Source organism: Lathamus discolor, chromosome Z (assembly GCF_037157495.1).
Source record: "Lathamus discolor isolate bLatDis1 chromosome Z, bLatDis1.hap1, whole genome shotgun sequence".
NCBI lineage: Eukaryota > Metazoa > Chordata > Aves > Psittaciformes > Psittacidae > Lathamus > Lathamus discolor.
Genome location: NC_088909.1, coordinates 98,250,760 through 98,268,471, shown reverse-complemented (window position 1 = coordinate 98,268,471; position 17,712 = coordinate 98,250,760). Strand labels below are relative to the sequence as shown.

Below are 17,712 nucleotides of genomic sequence, written 5' to 3'. Positions count from 1 at the left end.
CTTGTGCTTAAATTTACTAGGAATTGCTGCCCTGGACAGTAAAGCATCAGGGAAGATGGGAGTCCGAGCAGTAGTCTACTACATGAGTACTACGATCATTGCTGTACTGATTGGTATAATCATTGTGGTCATCATTCACCCTGGGAAAGGTACTAAAGAAAACATGCACAGAGAAGGCAAAATTGTGCAAGTGACAGCAGCAGATGCCTTTCTTGATTTAATCAGGTATGGCTATGATATTGCACATTTTCTGTACCAATAGCAACAGTAATAATATTTAGGTTCAAACAACACAAAAGTAGAGAATTTTAGACAGTAGTTGCATAAGCTAGCCAAATTTCTTTCAACTATGTGATACCAGTATCGCTAACCCCTACAACACTACAAAAGAATACATGGATTTATTTTTGAATCAAGCCATTGCAAGAGAAGAAACTGCTTTTAATATTAAAAAATACTTTCACACGCAAAAGGAAGATTTCTATTCTGCTATCTGCATGAGTTTTTTCACCTGCTTCCGTAGTACAATCTTTATTACCAAATTCCTCTGCTTTCCTTACTTCCAACTTCTGACAGTTTCCTCACTTCACTTGAATCCCTGATTTAGCTATTCGCCTTAATTTTGAATCATAGCCACCAATCTGGGTGCATCTACTCAACTTGTTAAATTGTATGGATGGGAAATAAATTCCAGAAGCAGGCAAGTAAATACTTGAAATAGAAAAGCGCAGGTAAAAAATGCTGTTTTCTCCTTGCTCAGAGACTCTGCAATACCTCTTTTATAGAGCTAATATGTCATAGATGTATTCCAGGGAGTAGGGAAGCTGAGGTTTTGAACTCAGGAGCTTTTCCACAGGTAAAGACACCAAAATTTTGTGTTCCACTAACCCATTTGGAGAAGCCAGAGACATGGAGAAAGGCCTCCAAGAGTCATGCTGCCAGGAAGGGGGACTTCAGAAAGACCCATGAAGAGGTTTGCACTCAGATTCCTCAAGATTTATTTAGATGGGCTGCTTCTAATTCCCTCAAAAATGTCACCATTCTGGAAAGCAAAGAAACAAGCCCCCATATGTAACAAGTACAAACACACATACACATGTGTATGTGTTATTATTAAAGAATACTCAAACTTCAGAAATACTTATTTCTTAATCATGAAAGACTCTAAATCAAGTGATGAATGTCATGAGGTGCTAGGCTATGTGACTGCAAAACGTGAGAAGTAGAAATGCATTAAATATTGCTTATTAATCTGGATTCAGAAAGCATTAATAAATAACAAAATTTGAAGTCAGCACTGACCCACAGAGCTTTGTTCATTTGGTAATTTAGCTAATATTTTGCTCCATAACCAGACCTGATATACAATATTTGATTCAGAGATTGCCATTGCCAGGATCTATCCAACCCCACTACATTTCATCCTGATAAAACTAACCAGGCCAATGCTATATGCAAAGCTCTACTCACAGTATGCATAGCTACATATTGGTCTTAGGACTCCTTTGAAAATTAGCTGGTCAATTCTTTCATTAGTTGTTTCCCCACTTAAGATATTACTAGAATTTTATTGCTTCTAATGTTATTTTCTTTCTTTTTCACAGAAATATGTTCCCTCCAAATCTGGTTGAAGCTTGCTTTAAACAGGTAAAAATGCGTTGCTATTTTGAACTAAAACATAACAAAGTAAGAAATTGATATATAGCAGCATTTTCTTTAGGAATACCACGTACTTGTACTTACAGCAGAAATGAATCTTATGTATGCTGCCAGCTGTCAAAAAAACCCCGAATTAGACCAACTAAAGCTGTGCTTTGTTTTCGATGAGAAGTGAAGAAAACACACTTGGCAAACAAATATAAAGTAAGATTTTTTTTAAATGTCAAATTATTAAGTCTGCAGCAAGCTACATTAAAGTCAATACAGAGTTTATTTTTCAAAACCAGTGTTACGTTAAATTGGGAGATATGCACCCTTTATACAAAGACTGGAAGATCTTAGTCAGGTGAGAAATGTGCATGGGTTCAAATCAGAGGAAACAATTCTGTGAGCATCAATAATAAAATCAAACTAGAGAACTTCCTGTCACCTACGATAGAAGAGCATAGGAATGCTCTTATGTTGCTTCCCGTGTTCCTTTATTATTAGCTTGGTCTTAACATAAACTGTTCTACAGAGAAAATAAAAGTAACTAGTTGCATTCCTTTTTTAAAAGGAGGAAATTATAGATTCAGCTAAACATATGTGTGTTTCCATAATCTGAGTGACCCTACAGACAATCTTGAACTCATATTATTTACCAGTTATTGCTGTAGCAATAAAAAAAAGCTGAAATGTGGAGGTCAAGAAGCAAGGGGATAAAGAAGAAACGTCCCAAAGTCCAGCTGAGTTACATCTTGCAGAAGAATTGAAGAGAAATAGTAACATTTTCTTTAGTTATATCAACAGAAACCAGTAAAAAGCAGTGACTTTCTAGATTAAAGATTTGTTCAAGATAGATAGAGATAAACTAGACCCTGGTCCAAAGACAACAAATGCAATGCCTCTGTTTTCAGTAAGGATGAGGATGAACTCAGGACAGTGATCCAGAAGAGCAGTACAAAATTGCAAAAGTCTGTATCTAAACTAGAAACAAAATTCCAAGAATTGAATGTAATAAGGTCAGCAAATAATATAATCTTTATCTCAAATTAATGAAATAATTAGGGCATAAAGTTACAGATTTAACAGCAAGTATTCTTAATAAATCTCTCAGTTTAGGAATTTATTATTTATAAGTCGTAAAAGCAATCATATTGCCTTTCAAATTCTAATTTCAAAAAGATTTGGGAATTGATTTAAGTAGTTAATAACCCATTAGCCTGATATCGGGTGTGCTGAAGAATATAAGTAGAAGAAAAGTAAAGACTTCATAATAAATGAAAATTAAAAATACGTGAACAAAAGATAAAGAATAACACAAGTTTCTGAAACATAGATTGTACCAGAATAACCTTCTGTTTTTCTTCCACAGGATTGCTCATTTTCTTCTTTCCTTTTTTAATATGAAGGAAGTAGTTGAGCAAAGGATAAGATTATTGTTAAGAATTGTAAAATCTGTGGAGTTAGCAATGGAACTGGGTGCACCTCAATTGGTTGGTCTTTTTTAATTACATTGCCATAGGATGCACACTATAAAATTTACAGATGACAAGTCCAAGCACTTTGTATCAAAATATCTAACAAATGCCAAAGAAATTGGTATGTCCTTTGCATACTGTAATGCTACGAAGTCACAGCAACAAAGTGAATTGGCTCTTGCCAACATTGGCATTTTTAGTTATCTCCTTCAGCACATGGAAATAAATATTTAGAAATTAAAAGTAATTTCTGCTTTGAGATGGGAAGTCATCATTAGAAAGAAAACAAAATTAACACTTCTAATTGAGCTGTAGTATATATTACTGACATAACTCCAAGAGAGAAAATAAAACCAGAGGAATGTGACTATCTGGAATACTAAGTATATTCATGTCATTACATTCGTAGGGAGATTCATGCAAAATAAGCATAATGGAGAGAGAAGTTGCTAGGATTAAGAGCACAGTGTATAAAGCCAAAAGAAGGTTGATTTGAAAAGTATTCAGGTACAAAAACCAAAGTGGGAACAGAGCTATATAAGATAAACATTTACGCAAGAAGAACTGGAAATTACTATGAATTTAAAGTGGGAATTAGTAAGTTTTTTTAACCTGCATTACCTAAAATGTGAGGTTCTGGAAAAATCCTCAATTAGGAGTCATGGGGACAAACTACCTCATCAGTTTCAAGATACAGCTTGAAAAATTCTTTTGATAAAATATCCTTTAGCAACACGAAACTTGACTCAGTGACTAGTTATCCTAAATCTATGTTCTTAATTAAAGATGTTCTGTAAGTTCTGCTTACGTGAAGTATATTGCATTTCCAATGTGCTTTACAGCTTAAAGGGATTTCCAAAAAATGGTTCACAAACCTGGAAATGTTTAATGAATGTTTTTTCTGAATTTCATCAGCAGATCTGCTTATTGAAGCAGGATTTTTAATCTGTCATACTCATACTATTGCATTTTCAATCAGGTACCAAACCCTAGATTTTTAGGTATAATTATTTTGTTGTAGCAGATTTATTAAATTATAAGTGTTTTGCAGGAGAAACAAGTATGTGTAAGATTGATAAGTATCCAGGTGACTCTGTACATCTGACTCAACTTTCTTTTCAAAAGTTTACATCAGGTTTTTCATATATTTCTCAGAAGATTTATGAAGAAGGATGATCCATCTGGCAATAATTTGGTTCTGTAACAATATTTGTGTTTGCTGGCCCAAACACCACATACACACTTAAAGGTGTAATACTGATCCAGAGTTTTGCTCAAGTGGAAACCATCACTGACATATGCAGTCTGCATTCAAAACACAGCTTTTGATATATTAGGTGCTCACATTCTGTTTTACAGCATCCTTAGGCAGGTTTCTTTCCTGACAGAGATCTGCTTTGGAACCCGCTGGAAGGTTTTTCTTTCTAACTATGACCAGCAAACAAGTCCTCTAGTTACTGTGTTAGTTCTCACAGCAACGTTTGTCCCTGTTAATTTCCCCTTCAATAGCAAGCACTTCCCAAAGCACCTCCATTAACACAGAGAACCAGCCATGATTTCAAAAGTTTTTAGCCTCAAAGTAACACCAATGCACAGAAAATCGTACTTGCCTTTACATAGCTAATTTTAGAGAAGAAAGGTTGATTTTCTGTATGTGGAATTGCTCTCCTGCAAAACTAGAGTTGTGTGAAGAGGGTAACCAACCTGGGGAGGGCTTCTAGATGGAGCTGAGAAAGCTTTTGTAGGATTGCTGCTGGGAGAAGAAGAAGAAGAAGGAGGCTGAGACCTTAGTGCTTATTTCAAAAGGATCTTCCTAAGTTTTCTACTGTTCCTCATTCAATCTTCTGGTCCTTTGGATTCACTTTTCTGTTTTTCTTTCCCAATGAGTCTGTGAGGTAAAGCTGCCCCTCTTGCTTCTTCTCCTCTTCCTTCTTCTTTCCAGTTTCTTCCCCAGCAACAGGAAGTGTGGTGCAACAAAATGGCCTCTATCCTCCTAAAAGGACACCCCATTACGGATACCAGAAGCCAGGAGGAGTCCCAGTAGGTGAGAAAGAGAAGCCTACAAAAAAGCCTGAGGGAATCCTTCATTCAAACCTTTCAGCTAAGAACTGGCAGAACCATTTCAGGTTTAGCTGGTATATTCAGCTCTGTGTCCCAGGAAAGTACAAAGAGCCACCCTTGTCTACCAGATCAAGTTAAGAGAATAATCTGGAAAATGTTGGGATTTAGCTTCACTCTGTTCTTCACTAGTTAATCCCTCTGTCCCTGTGAAAGACCAGAGTCCTGTTGGCACACTGTCTCCATCAGGACCTCATCCAATTAAATCAGTGAGAGGGATCATTGGAAAAAGCAGATCATTAATCCAAACAACATACCCTCTGACGCTGTTATTTCTGTATGACATATGTTGCTACCTTTGCCATGCACTGATCATACTGATAAAAATGTTTTAGCAGTAGCAGGACAATCTGAAAAGACCAAATGCAGATAAATAGTCCACACTTAACTAAAAATGGATTATTTTGCTAAAAATTTTATCTATACCACTATATCCATCCCCTGCTTAGGGATATCTAAGTAAATCTTTGGATTTATCTTTCAGCTCTGGCCATTATCTCTTAATTTCTCTTTCTTCACTAATTTCAAAAACGGTATCGAGCCTGGGGCTAAGCAGTCATAACCAGCCTGCTTGTTAAGCAGCTAGTGCTTTTTAACTGCTTATTCTTTGTACTGTGCTCTGGAGATATATCAAAATACAAAAGAAACATAAGTAAACTTGGGACATCAAGAGAAACAAGATCAGTCTAACAATTCGGGGAGGGTCATTCTGTTGTGAATAAGTGGAAATTGATGTCAGCTGAAGCTTAAAGAACTGTAAAGTTCCATCTGATAACTGCATTTCTTCTGAGACATTTTTGATTAAGTATTCTTTCCTGAACTCATACAGGGGATTAGAAGTGTTAATCACATACCTAAACATGAATACTAATTAATATATGCCATCTATTCCTCATGATAATTTTGGCTAGTTAAGACAAATTTTCTCCCATGTCATCAGCTCTTGTGCAGGCAGTTTAACACATCCTTACGGAAAGGAAATAAAAAAAAAACCAAAAAAACCAAACCACTTAGGAAGATGGGATATCAATGACTTATTTTAATTTATTTTCATTTTTTAGGCTTGAATTTATGTAAACTTGTTGCTTTTAAAATCATCATTCATTAAAAACTGCACCATCGTATAGACTTAGCACACAGTGCTAATTACACCATCTCACAGTACTGTCAGTAAATTATGAGTTTTCAGAGGAATTATCCATGCAATTACCTTGTCTGCAAGTTAACCACTGGAATGCGCTACTGCCATGTTATAATGTGGCTTCTTAAAAGGTCATAAAATACATGGAAGTCAAATGACTGTGGGTTTTTCATACCACTAATGAAAACAAAATAATAATAAAGTGTAAACAGATAATTCATTCTCTTATGCAATAAAGTAATTATGTTGTCTATTTCATAATGGGCTAACTTGATTACAATTCATTTTAAAGAGCTACACAAACAGCTGAGAACTCTGATACCCACCAAGACAGAGATCTGACCGAAAGAAGGAATCTCATAAAAGCTCATAAAATGATCTCTTATTGCCAGTTTCTCTGCAGAGCACTAATAGTCAACTCTGCTATTACCTCATCTATTTCAAAATCTTTGTAATTTTCTATCATCTTAAAGGTGGTCTTTCATTGTCACTTCCTATAAAATGTTGGCTTTCACCGTTACCTTTGTGGTGATCAAGCAATCTTGTATGTAGTCTTTAGTGTCATCTGAAAAAACACTAACAGGAATAAAGCTTAACCTACACTTTTTCCTTAGTAGATATCTCCTTTGCATTTTCGTTATTTGGCTTTACTTAAATTCTTTTGCTTCACCAGGAAACTTCTCATGGCATTTGATCGACTACTTTGGGCATAAGAAGACAGACACATCCAGAGAGTTATCCTTAACCTCATTTGGCAATAATAGAACACCAGGCAAAAGCATGGTCTAGACTAGATGTCTCAGCACCCTGTCAGCTAAATCTTAAAAGTGCCTCATGCTGGGGAGTCCACCACTTCCCCAGGAAGGTTATTCCAATGGCTGATTGTTCTCATCATGAAAAATTTTCCACTTGTGTCCGATTAGAATCTCCCCAGGATTGACTTGTACCCATTACCCCTCTGCTTTTCCATGTGACTCCTTGAAAAAAGGGAGTCTCCATCTTCTTTTTAGGCATCCTTTAAATACTGGATCATGGTGGTAAGGTCTCCCTGAGCTTTCTTTTCCCAGTGCTGAACAAGCCCAGCTCTCTCAGCCTTTCCTCACACCACAGGCTGCCCAGTCCTTTGATCATCTTTGTGGCCATTCTTTGGACCCTTTCTAGCCTGTCTGCATCTGTTTTGTGCATTTGGGACTAAAACTGAGTACAGTAATCCAGGTGTGGCCTCACAAATGGTGGGTAGAGTGGGATGATGACTTCTCTCTGTTGATGATGCCTTTGTTGATGTAACCCAGCATCCTTTTGGCTTTCTTTGCTGCTGCAGCATCACACTGTTCACTCTTACCGAGCTTGCTGCTCACCAGGACCCCCACAGAGCTGCTCCCCAGCCTGTGCTTCACTCTTGGACTGTGTTTACTCAGGTGTAACACCTTACACGTGTGCTTGCTGAACTTTATAAGATTCTTGTTACCCCACTCTTCCAGACTATCTAGGGTCATCCTGCAGGGTGGCTCTCCATTTCAAAGTGTCTGAATACTTAAGTCTGACCAGCAGGGTGAGTCAGCAGATAAGATCTGCATATGTGTGTGTCCATCTGCTAGCTGAAATGGACTTTGCTAAGTGAGGTCCTAAAATCTAAATCATAAGGAGACCTAACAAATAAAGAATTAAAGGCATCTTTGTGATGGGCCAGAATTTCAGAATCAGCATAAAAAGAAGATACATGCTTATTACAACCTAAAATGATTTCTAACTGGGGTTTTTAAAGGTAAGGAACTTCAGTGATTGTGCTTTCTCCTCTGTAGCTGTCCAAATTGTTCTCTAGTACTCTGTTAACTTCTGAGACAAAGGCTAATTCCAGCCTAATTTGATATGAGGGGGGCAATTCTCAGCCAAATCAAGGCTTTGCTGCCGACTGAAAGAAGAACACCTCTGACTTAGCTCATGGCCTGTTCCAACAGGCAGCAGATAACCAGCCAGGCAGCACACATCTAACACTAACAGCCTATCACGTGTTTCATTTGACCTATTGAAATAGGCAGGAATGAAAGAAGGACCTGAGGGTAATGGAGGAGAATCAGGATGTCAGTTATGATCTGCTAGGGAAATTAGGAAATAAATGGGAAATTTGGTAGGAAATTAGGCTTTAATTCCAGTCCTTATTAGACAGCTTGCTTTTTTATGTTAGTCTTACCTGTATGCCCCAAGTCCAGCATAATTCCAACCATCAGATTTTCACCTTAAGGAATTTTTACCTGATGTTTTTTTTTTTCTGCTGAAAAACAGTAATGAAAATTAGAAGAATTGGAAGTGTTGAATGTACAGTGTTAGGCAGTATCTTAACATTGCTGTCAGGACTGAATTAAAAACCCTTTAGTAAGAACTTCTAGAAAATTTCCATTTCTACTGTAATAACTCTGTTGCCTCACAGAAAGAACCACTGACAAAAAGGTGACACAGAGGGGAAATCATCCCAGATTGGATATGAGTGGGTAAGGGAGTGGAGCTGGGCCTTTCTGTGTCAGCCAACTGATCGAGCAGCTCGGCAGTCTCCTCTAAGCACAGCCCAAATCTTGAAGCGTTTTAGCAAATTTAATTTAAAACTCAAGAATATCCAACCTCCATAGATATTTGTTCTGCTACATCTTAATCAGAAACTTTCCATAAACCTCCTGTAAACAAGTTTTAGTTGAAAGTTTGAAAGACTAAAAGCTTTTGGATATGCCAAATATGTGGAAGAAGTGCATAAAACTATTCAGGTGTGAAAAATAACAGAATATTGCATCAGGGTTGATAGATGCTGATATTCAGGTTTCTCATCTTGGTCATAAGTACTCCATGTCACTCAAATATTACTGCAGTGTGCAAGAGTCTCTAGATATTGCTAATAATACCACAGCTCCTGGACTTAATGTTTGTCTTTTTTTGGCAGGCCCAAGGGAATAAAAATCCAAAGTTGCTGAATTACCTTGACACCAGCATCCCCTGGCTTTAATAGGGCATTTAGTATCCTGAGATACATTAGAAACATTTTACTAACGATACTTAGTATTCCTTGGGTTCAGTAGAATTTAATCAGGACAGACTGCAGGGCTTTTTGAGACGAGACAGAAATACTGAGAATGAACATTTCTCTTTAGAAAAGCATTAGGTGGTGAAGGACTGTTTTTCAGAGTAGATGTTTAGGAGCATATTGAGATTTTGAAGTTGATTTACCCATTCCATAATAGAACTATTTAAGGTAGAACCCACTCCTAGTTAAGATTTGTTGCTGCAAATCACAGAAAACTAATGGCTTTGCCATAGCAAAGGAAAGTAGACGTATATTATATTTGAGTTACTTTCAATCTCATTTTTTATAATTCAGAAAAGAGGAAAAAATAAGAAAACTCCAGAGCATATAAAGTATTTTCACTAGCCAAAAAAGTCTCCTTTATTTAACAGATGTAAATACGTTGTTGGGAAAAATACCAATTTATAAAAATCCAAACTAAGAAGCAATACTTCTGTCACAAAACTCATGAGCACAACAAATCTGCATCTTCAATTTTGACATAGTCATGAGAAAATGAGCTATGGAAACTGAAGGTGAAGATACAGCACTTGAGGTTAACATGGATTTTTTTTTTTTGCTTTCAGGAAAGTCAGGTTTTCTTTGCAGTACATTTTACTAATAAATATTACACAAATAGCTGAAATGTCCTACAGTAGTAAGTAATAATTTAATGTGTGATTTTTTCCTTTGTTTGATATGACTCACAGAATTCTTATCTTTCTATTATTTTTGTTTTAACAGTTCAAAACTAACTATGAAAAGAGAATGTTTAAAGTAGGTATTCCATCCAATGACACTTCCACAGTGGCTTCCATAATAAGCAATGTGTCAGAAGCAATGGAAACCCTCACCCAGCTGAAAGAGGAAATAGTTCCTGTTCCAGGTTCTGTAAATGGAGTAAATGCCCTTGGCTTGGTGGTTTTCTCAATAAGCTTTGGCCTGGTGATTGGAAGCATGAGGGAGCAAGGTCAAGCACTAAAAGACTTCTTTGATAGCCTTAACGAGGCAATCATGAGATTGGTAGCTCTAATCATGTGGTAAGTGCCTCTTTGATAAATTTCATTTTAAGTTATTAACAACACTTTTTCATCACAGTCAGGTACTGGATAGCAACAGTCTGTTTGGCAGGAAATCAGACAATAAGATCTTAACTACCTCAAGCTTTTTTTCATACATGTGCCCAAGAACTGTAATTCTGTATGTCAACAATTTTGTTGACACACAACAAAGCATTGACATTTTGTTCAGTACAATGTCAACAGTCTACTCTTTCATTGTGTTTAGCTTTAGACATAAGAAAAATCAGGGTCTGTGGCAGAACTTGCTAAACTTATACTGAGCTGTTCTATGTCTTCATAGAGATAGCAATCACGACAGTATGCTATCAAAGTTTCCTATTATCCTAATCTGACTTTACCAAAGGAAACCGACAAATCTCTCCCATAATCTTATTTCTACACAGCAAGACCTTGTTATCATTAGTTTCCAACATAACTGGTTCCTGCAGTTGGATAGCATATACGTATGTCCTTGCATTGTAGTTGCACTGCTTAAACATACACATAATTTTCCTACTTCCTTTATTGTGTTCAATAGGTAAATAAACTCAATACCTTTTCCCTTATTAGGTATGAAGTCTTTTCAGGGACGAAGAAGCATTATTTGTCAAGCAGAAGGTTAATTAAAGAGCATTGTTACTTCTGAGAATTTTTTACATGGATTTGATGGCTTAAAAATGCAATGGAGATATGCTAGGTGAATTTTGTTCTGTGGTAACTTAGTATGAACAGACAAGTGGACATTTATAGATATAAAGCTGTACCAAATGTCCAGCTGCAGCAGAATTACATTAGGGTTTTATGCTCAGCACTATCTCTTTTTTCATCTATAGTTATGCTTACCCGTAGGAGAAAATAGATCATACCACATTGGTTGCTGTCCCGCAATGCAGCTATAATCTGTCATACAGATGGTTTCATGCTAATGCGTTTATCAAGTGCCCCACTGTATAAAATGGGGTGTGGCCAGAAGCAGCTTGAAATTATCAGATGTTTTCCCAACAACATGGGAAGCAGCACTGGTGAGAGGACAGAACTAGGTGCATGGCCTAGTCTACAAGTATGTCTATTGAGCCTTCATTCATACAGACAAAATTATAACAGAATTACCAAAACTAGCTTTTAAATTACACTTGAATTCCAAAGGGACCCAATCTCCCTACATGTCTGATAGGCATGCTATGCATCTTGAAATCCTTATCAGATCCTGAATCCAGTGGAGCCTGTCAGAAGCATTCACCACTGTGGTTTAATCCAGGCTGAACTGTGAGAAGTTAAACTCTTGAAATGCTTCTGAATGATTACAGACATCCTAACTGTGAAATCCTATGATCATGTTTGGATATAAAGACAAAAAGTCTTTATGGGGGAGTGAATTTCTACTTTTAGTACAATACTGATTTTGTTTCTTATTTGAAGGTATGCTCCACTTGGAATCCTCTTCTTGATTGCTGGAAAAATTGTTGAGATGGAAGATATGGGTGTGATCGGTGGTCAGCTTGCCATGTATACCGTAACAGTTATCATCGGTTTACTAATTCATGCTGTCATTGTCCTACCTCTTCTCTACTTCCTGATCACTCGTAAGAACCCTTGGGTATTTATTGGAGGCTTAATCCAGGCATTAGTCACAGCTTTGGGAACATCTTCCAGGTATAATACAGTATTTTAAGGCTATATGTTTTTTATAATATTGCTCATTTAAGAAACAATTGTTCATTGTAATTGGTTATTCAAGGTTTCACTTGGGCACTTTATTTCTGTTCTGCTGCTCTCCAATAGAGATGATTGTTTTCATTATACTGACTTGAACTCGATTTTCTATAAAAATCACTAAACAGAGATTAAATTAGTCTGTTTGGTGATGCCGACTGTATGGCTGGAATCCTTGTGCTTTAGTCTTGATGTTTTAAGATTTCCAGGTAGTTTGTAATGGCATGTGACCAAAACAACATTGATCACATATTGATTTTCTAGCTACTGCTGAACAGTGTTTACACAGCATTGAGGCCTTCTCTATTTCTCATTCGACCCTTCAGTGAGTAGATTGAGGGGTGTGCAATAGATTGAGAGGGCACACAACCAGGAAGATTCCATGCTATATACAGTATGCTCAGCAATCAAAAGGCAAAAGAGGTGGTTTTAGGTAGGCTAGCCATGTTTTACTAGGGAACTGACTGGGCATTGGTCTGTCTGTGGGAGGCTGTAAGTGATTGCCTTTGCATGACTTGTTCTATTTTGGGTTTTTTTTTTTTGTCTTTTCTTCCATTTATCATTCACTTATGAAATGTTTTATTTTTCTCCCACAAATCTCAGCCCCTGCATCTGCTTATTTTTAGTGTTCCTTTCCTCTTTGTCCCTTTCATTCAAGGTATAAGGGCATGTAAGTAAGTGGCTATGTGGTGCTTTGCTGCCTACTGGTGTTAACCCACAAGTGATGAAGTAATGCAACTGTCCATCAAATGCCCTTTCCAGGGGAACTAGCAAATAAATAAAAGAAAACATGCTGTTTACCGAAGGCTTCAATAGCTCAGTTTGTATAACTTAGGGAAAACAATGCTTAGGGACGATTCAATAATAACTCCATGACACAGAAAATGAGAAGCAGGACTCTTCTGCCCAGCAGTAGAATCTTATGACAAATTGCTGAAATTAGACACATTCAGACTAGGTGTGGCACAGAGAGTAACAGTAATTAGCCACTGGAAAAAAATTCCAAGAGCATCAGGAGAATCTCCATCATTGGAAGTGTTCTGCATTTTTAGAAAAATATTCTGCCAGATCACGTAAAGCTAAGAACAATCAGAACAATCTCTCTTGTCATCACAATGTGTGGCAGTCTTTTCATTCCCTTCTTGTAGAATCTGTATTGTATATTAATTTCTTTCCTTTTGTTTTAGTTCTGCCACACTACCTGTTACATTCAAGTGTCTAGAAGAAATAAACGGAGTGGACAAACGAGTTACAAGATTTGTACTCCCAGTTGGTGCTACAATTAATATGGATGGAACTGCTTTATATGAGGCTTTGGCTGCAATTTTCATTGCACAGGTTAACAACTTTGATCTGAACTTTGGGCAGATTATCACAATCAGGTACAGAAACCACTATTACCTATATCTTATTAAAGTGTTCTGTAATGACACCTTGCTGTTGTATGTGGGATTAAACGAAAGCATCTACAGCTAAAACTAAGAACTGCTACAGTAGCTGAATAGCTGTAATAATTTACATCTTCTGCACATACTCTCCCTTAGTATACCTTCAAAAAACTGTAACTTGGCACTTAGTAGAGGCAAACAGTACAGTTTTCAATTACTTATAAATTTTATTTCTTAAGAACTCATGCAGCTGTTGGGAGCTATAGACTTACAATCAATATCATGTAGTTTATAACACCTGTACAAAGCAATAGCATAAGGCAGCAGAGTACTAATGCTAGGAATACTATTTTCCTAGTCCTGAAAGTACAGGATACAAGTAGAACAAGCTGTGTAAGGAGCAGTAACACCTTTTGTTACATCAGCTGATACAGGTGGAGAAGATAGGTACATTTTCAAGCGCACAAGCCTTTACGTTTGAAATAGAACCGTAAACAACCCACTAAGTAGCACCTGATGATAAATGATCTGCATTAATTTCCTTATATTACTCAAATAGTTAGAGAGAAAAGGGTGATGGGTACATGTGCAGAAGAAAGAAATGTTGGCAAGGCAAAAGAGGGGCACCATAGGACATGGAGACACATATTTGTCACTCGGGAACACTGAAAGTTCATATATGGAGAACTGGGAAGGTAGAAGATTTCTAAGAAGTACTTGCCTCCATAAAAACCACCAGCATAATTCCAAATTCATCAACAGAAGACAAAACTCTGCTTTCATGCTCTGAGGCAATCGTCCACATTCATTAGTACTAGAGCTGCTCCTGCCAAATAACCTGACAAAACAAATTCTTCCTAAACTAGGTCTGAGCAATCATATTTATGTCAAGTTACTAGACTGCATGATTCAGGGGTTCTGGCAGGTTTCTGTTTTCTGATGGCAGAACGCCAACTGCTGGAGGACATATACTTCACCTGGCATGAAGTCTATGTACAGTGAGATGGACAGAGAATAAAAGTTCTTGCATTAGATCTGCCAGGACAAAATTACCTCCTCAGCTTGTTTTTTAACATGCTTGAGCTTGTGGTGTGAGTTTACTCAGTGGGTAGGGGCAGGTAGCTATAATGTTTTTGTCTGGCCCTTAGCATCCAGCAGGGGATTTAACACCTTAAAAAAAAAACACGTTTCAAGGGTTCTGGATAAAGGTTTAGTGTAAACATTTTTGGATAAAGATCCACAGTCCCCTGCAGCGTATGCTCAGATAAGGGACTGGACTCATCTTCTTATTTACTACTGAGTAAATGCCTTCTTGTTTCATATCTGTTTTTAATGTTTGCCAGATGATAAGGGGACTTTATTATGGAACTTGATTAATTGCTCTTGCCGTCTCTTTGCACAGCATCACAGCTACAGCTGCCAGTATTGGGGCTGCAGGCATTCCCCAAGCTGGACTGGTCACCATGGTCATTGTACTTACATCAGTAGGTTTGCCTACAGATGATATCACTCTTATTATTGCAGTGGACTGGTTCTTGTAAGTATTTTTATGGAGTCACTAAGGGTTTGAACAATATTTAGAAGCGCAATTGCCAGGGACATCCTGGCAATACTGCAGTCAATGGTGTACTTCTTTTTGCTGTGGAAGGCAGTTGGAAAGAAGTGTTTAAAAAAAAATAAATCACAATTTCTTGCAATTAAGGGATTTTCTTGGAACAGGTGGTGGAGGGTGTTACTTAATGAAACGGGTTACTTAGAAACCTGGATCTTTAAGATACTAAGAAAGGTGTTCCAGACACACTGTAATTAACTTAGCAAAAAATTGCTTTAGTCCTCTATTTTCTGTAGGATGGTGATGAAAACCCTTCCATCAATCAGGCTCAGAGCTGGTTCAGATCCAATCCAGTTCATTGCATCTCTGCTGACTAATCTAGTAATCTAGGGAAGGTTCATATGTCTGCCCCATGGTAATGAAAAACAGTTGTGTAACTCTTATCCAGCTACCACAATATATTGCCCCCCAGTTTTTCCATTCCTCTGTAGAAGACTAGCTGACACTAGTAAGTATATGGGGAAACACCTTAAGTCCGGGGACTTAATCAAAAGCAGAAGGTTTCCTCCAACCTCTCTTTCACCCTGCACTTACGAGTTAGCATTTCTAAAGGCTTTTACCCTTTGGTCTTCTCAAGTGATTCCTGCAAGAAATTGCCCGTGTTGTTATCAGAACTTATTGTCTTCAAATGATTAGCTAACCACTTGCCCACAGCCTTATGTAAGTAGACACAGAGTAACACTGCCAGTCACTCCTTGTCAAGCTGCTTTCTACATCTTCTGGACAAGGCCCTTTTAGAGGGCTAAATTGTTGTAGTTTAATTTTAATAATTTCATCATAGTTCCACCCTAAATTACTGACCATAGTTTATGGTCAGGAGAAAAATGACCATAAAAAGTTACTTATTGGCTTAAATGTTCAGAGGATATAAACCCAGAGTACAGATATGCCTCCAAGAAGCATCTTCCATATGTTCCTTTTGTCACCCTCATCACACAACTTTTTCTTGCTGTGAAGTTGCCAAGAGTAGTAACACATTTTATGACTCCAAATGCTATTATATTTGCTAATTTCCATAGAAGAAATCATGGCATTAAAGGTCAAATAAATATACATAAAATAGCTGAATCAGTAGCTATATAAAGGCCATTTTAAGAGTTAGTCTGCATGCTTCAGTGAACAAATGGTGAAATCGAAGGTAACTTTCTGTTTCTCCTTAGGGATCGCCTCCGTACCACTACCAATGTCTTGGGAGATTCCATTGGAGCAGGAATTGTTGAACACTTATCACGACATGAGCTGAAGAACAGGGATGCTGAAATGGGTAATTCTGTGATAGAGGAGAATGAAATGAAGAAACCATACCAACTGATCTCACAAGAAAATGAGAGTGAGAAACCATTAGACAGTGAAACCAAGATGTAAGGTAGAGAAAGCATGAGTCCAACACTACAAACGTGGAAAACACATACTTTTTCCAGCCATTTTTATCTTGAATTCACCAAGTTCACTTATTCCTCGATTTCTCCCTTAATGCTCGCACTAGAAAGAATTAGTGAAAATATGTTCCAAATTAGCAGTGATCATGGTGTATGTTGGCTTCCCACTTAAAAAGAGTTAACAGGCAACAACACCGATCCTGCTAGACATGTGCTAACTGGGGATAAAAAAAAAAAAAAAGAGAGAGATTGCCATTTAAACAAAAAAAAAAAAAAAAAAAATCAGTGAATATGTTGCTCAGTCCTCTGCACTTTTTTTTTTTTTTTTTTTTAGTGAACTGGAAAGTAAAAACACTTAACAGAGCCTGAAAATGGTTTTATTTTTTTAAATACCAGTTGTAAAATTCCTAACATTTGTAAACACACAATCAATACATCTAACTTGGTTGCTGCATCCAGCTAAGTAAATTAACAGTATTTTTCCCTTTTTATCTGTGGGGTTGTTGTTTGGTGGTGTTTTTTTTTCTTTAGTTGTTCAAATACTAGCAGGACAATAAAAAGAAGGACAATAATTAAAAGGATAAAAAGATATATAAATTTTAAATAATGCCCAACATCATCTGCATTGAAGTATTTCTGATAAAATTATTTAATTTAGACAGAGATTTTTGCATTAGCCTCAGCTGATCTTGGCAAAAAAATACCCTTGTCAGCTCCTACTGACTTGCAAGCATTTACATATGTATATATGTACTTCCAACCTTGATTTGCCCCCTTAATTTCAACATCACAACCCAGGTGAACAATCTGTGTGTGTGTTTGCAGGAGAAAGGCCATGGGCTGTATTGATTCTGGGACAGAAAAAGTCTGTTTTCTCCGAACAGAGAGACAGAACATCTCCTGTTGGGGAAAAAAAAAAATAAAAAATAATGCCATTATCTACTTAAAAATCACTTATAAGAATAAAAAGCAATGCCAGCCTTTTGGAGAAAGGACAGACGGGTGAGATGCTCAGATCCTAAAGGGATTAGATTCTAAATCTGGGTCCCTGAGACGAACAGGAGGATTTCTGATTGGAAAACTTCCAAATGCGCAGCCACCCCACTGGTAAGTTATAGACCTATTAGATGGA

At 37.1% G+C, this 17,712-nt stretch overlaps 1 protein-coding gene across 4 annotated transcripts in view; it reads left to right on the top strand.

Moving 5' to 3' along the window:
• SLC1A3 (solute carrier family 1 member 3) overlaps positions 1-16,797 on the top strand; it is a 57,836-nt gene extending 41,039 nt beyond the window's left edge. For 2 of the 4 annotated variants that reach the window (XM_065661608.1, XM_065661605.1), the window contains 7 exons: positions 21-225; positions 1,605-1,647; positions 10,172-10,467; positions 11,908-12,141; positions 13,389-13,583; positions 14,992-15,126; positions 16,362-16,797. In XM_065661608.1, coding sequence (XP_065517680.1) covers positions 21-225; positions 1,605-1,647; positions 10,172-10,467; positions 11,908-12,141; positions 13,389-13,583; positions 14,992-15,126; positions 16,362-16,566 — 1,313 coding nt within the window. In that variant the 3' untranslated portion in view covers positions 16,567-16,797. The remainder of the gene's footprint in view (positions 1-20; positions 226-1,604; positions 1,648-10,171; positions 10,468-11,907; positions 12,142-13,388; positions 13,584-14,991; positions 15,127-16,361) is intronic. The other 2 variants (XM_065661607.1, XM_065661609.1) reach the window with 2 other exon arrangements.
• The last annotated feature ends 915 nt before the right edge of the window (positions 16,798-17,712 follow it).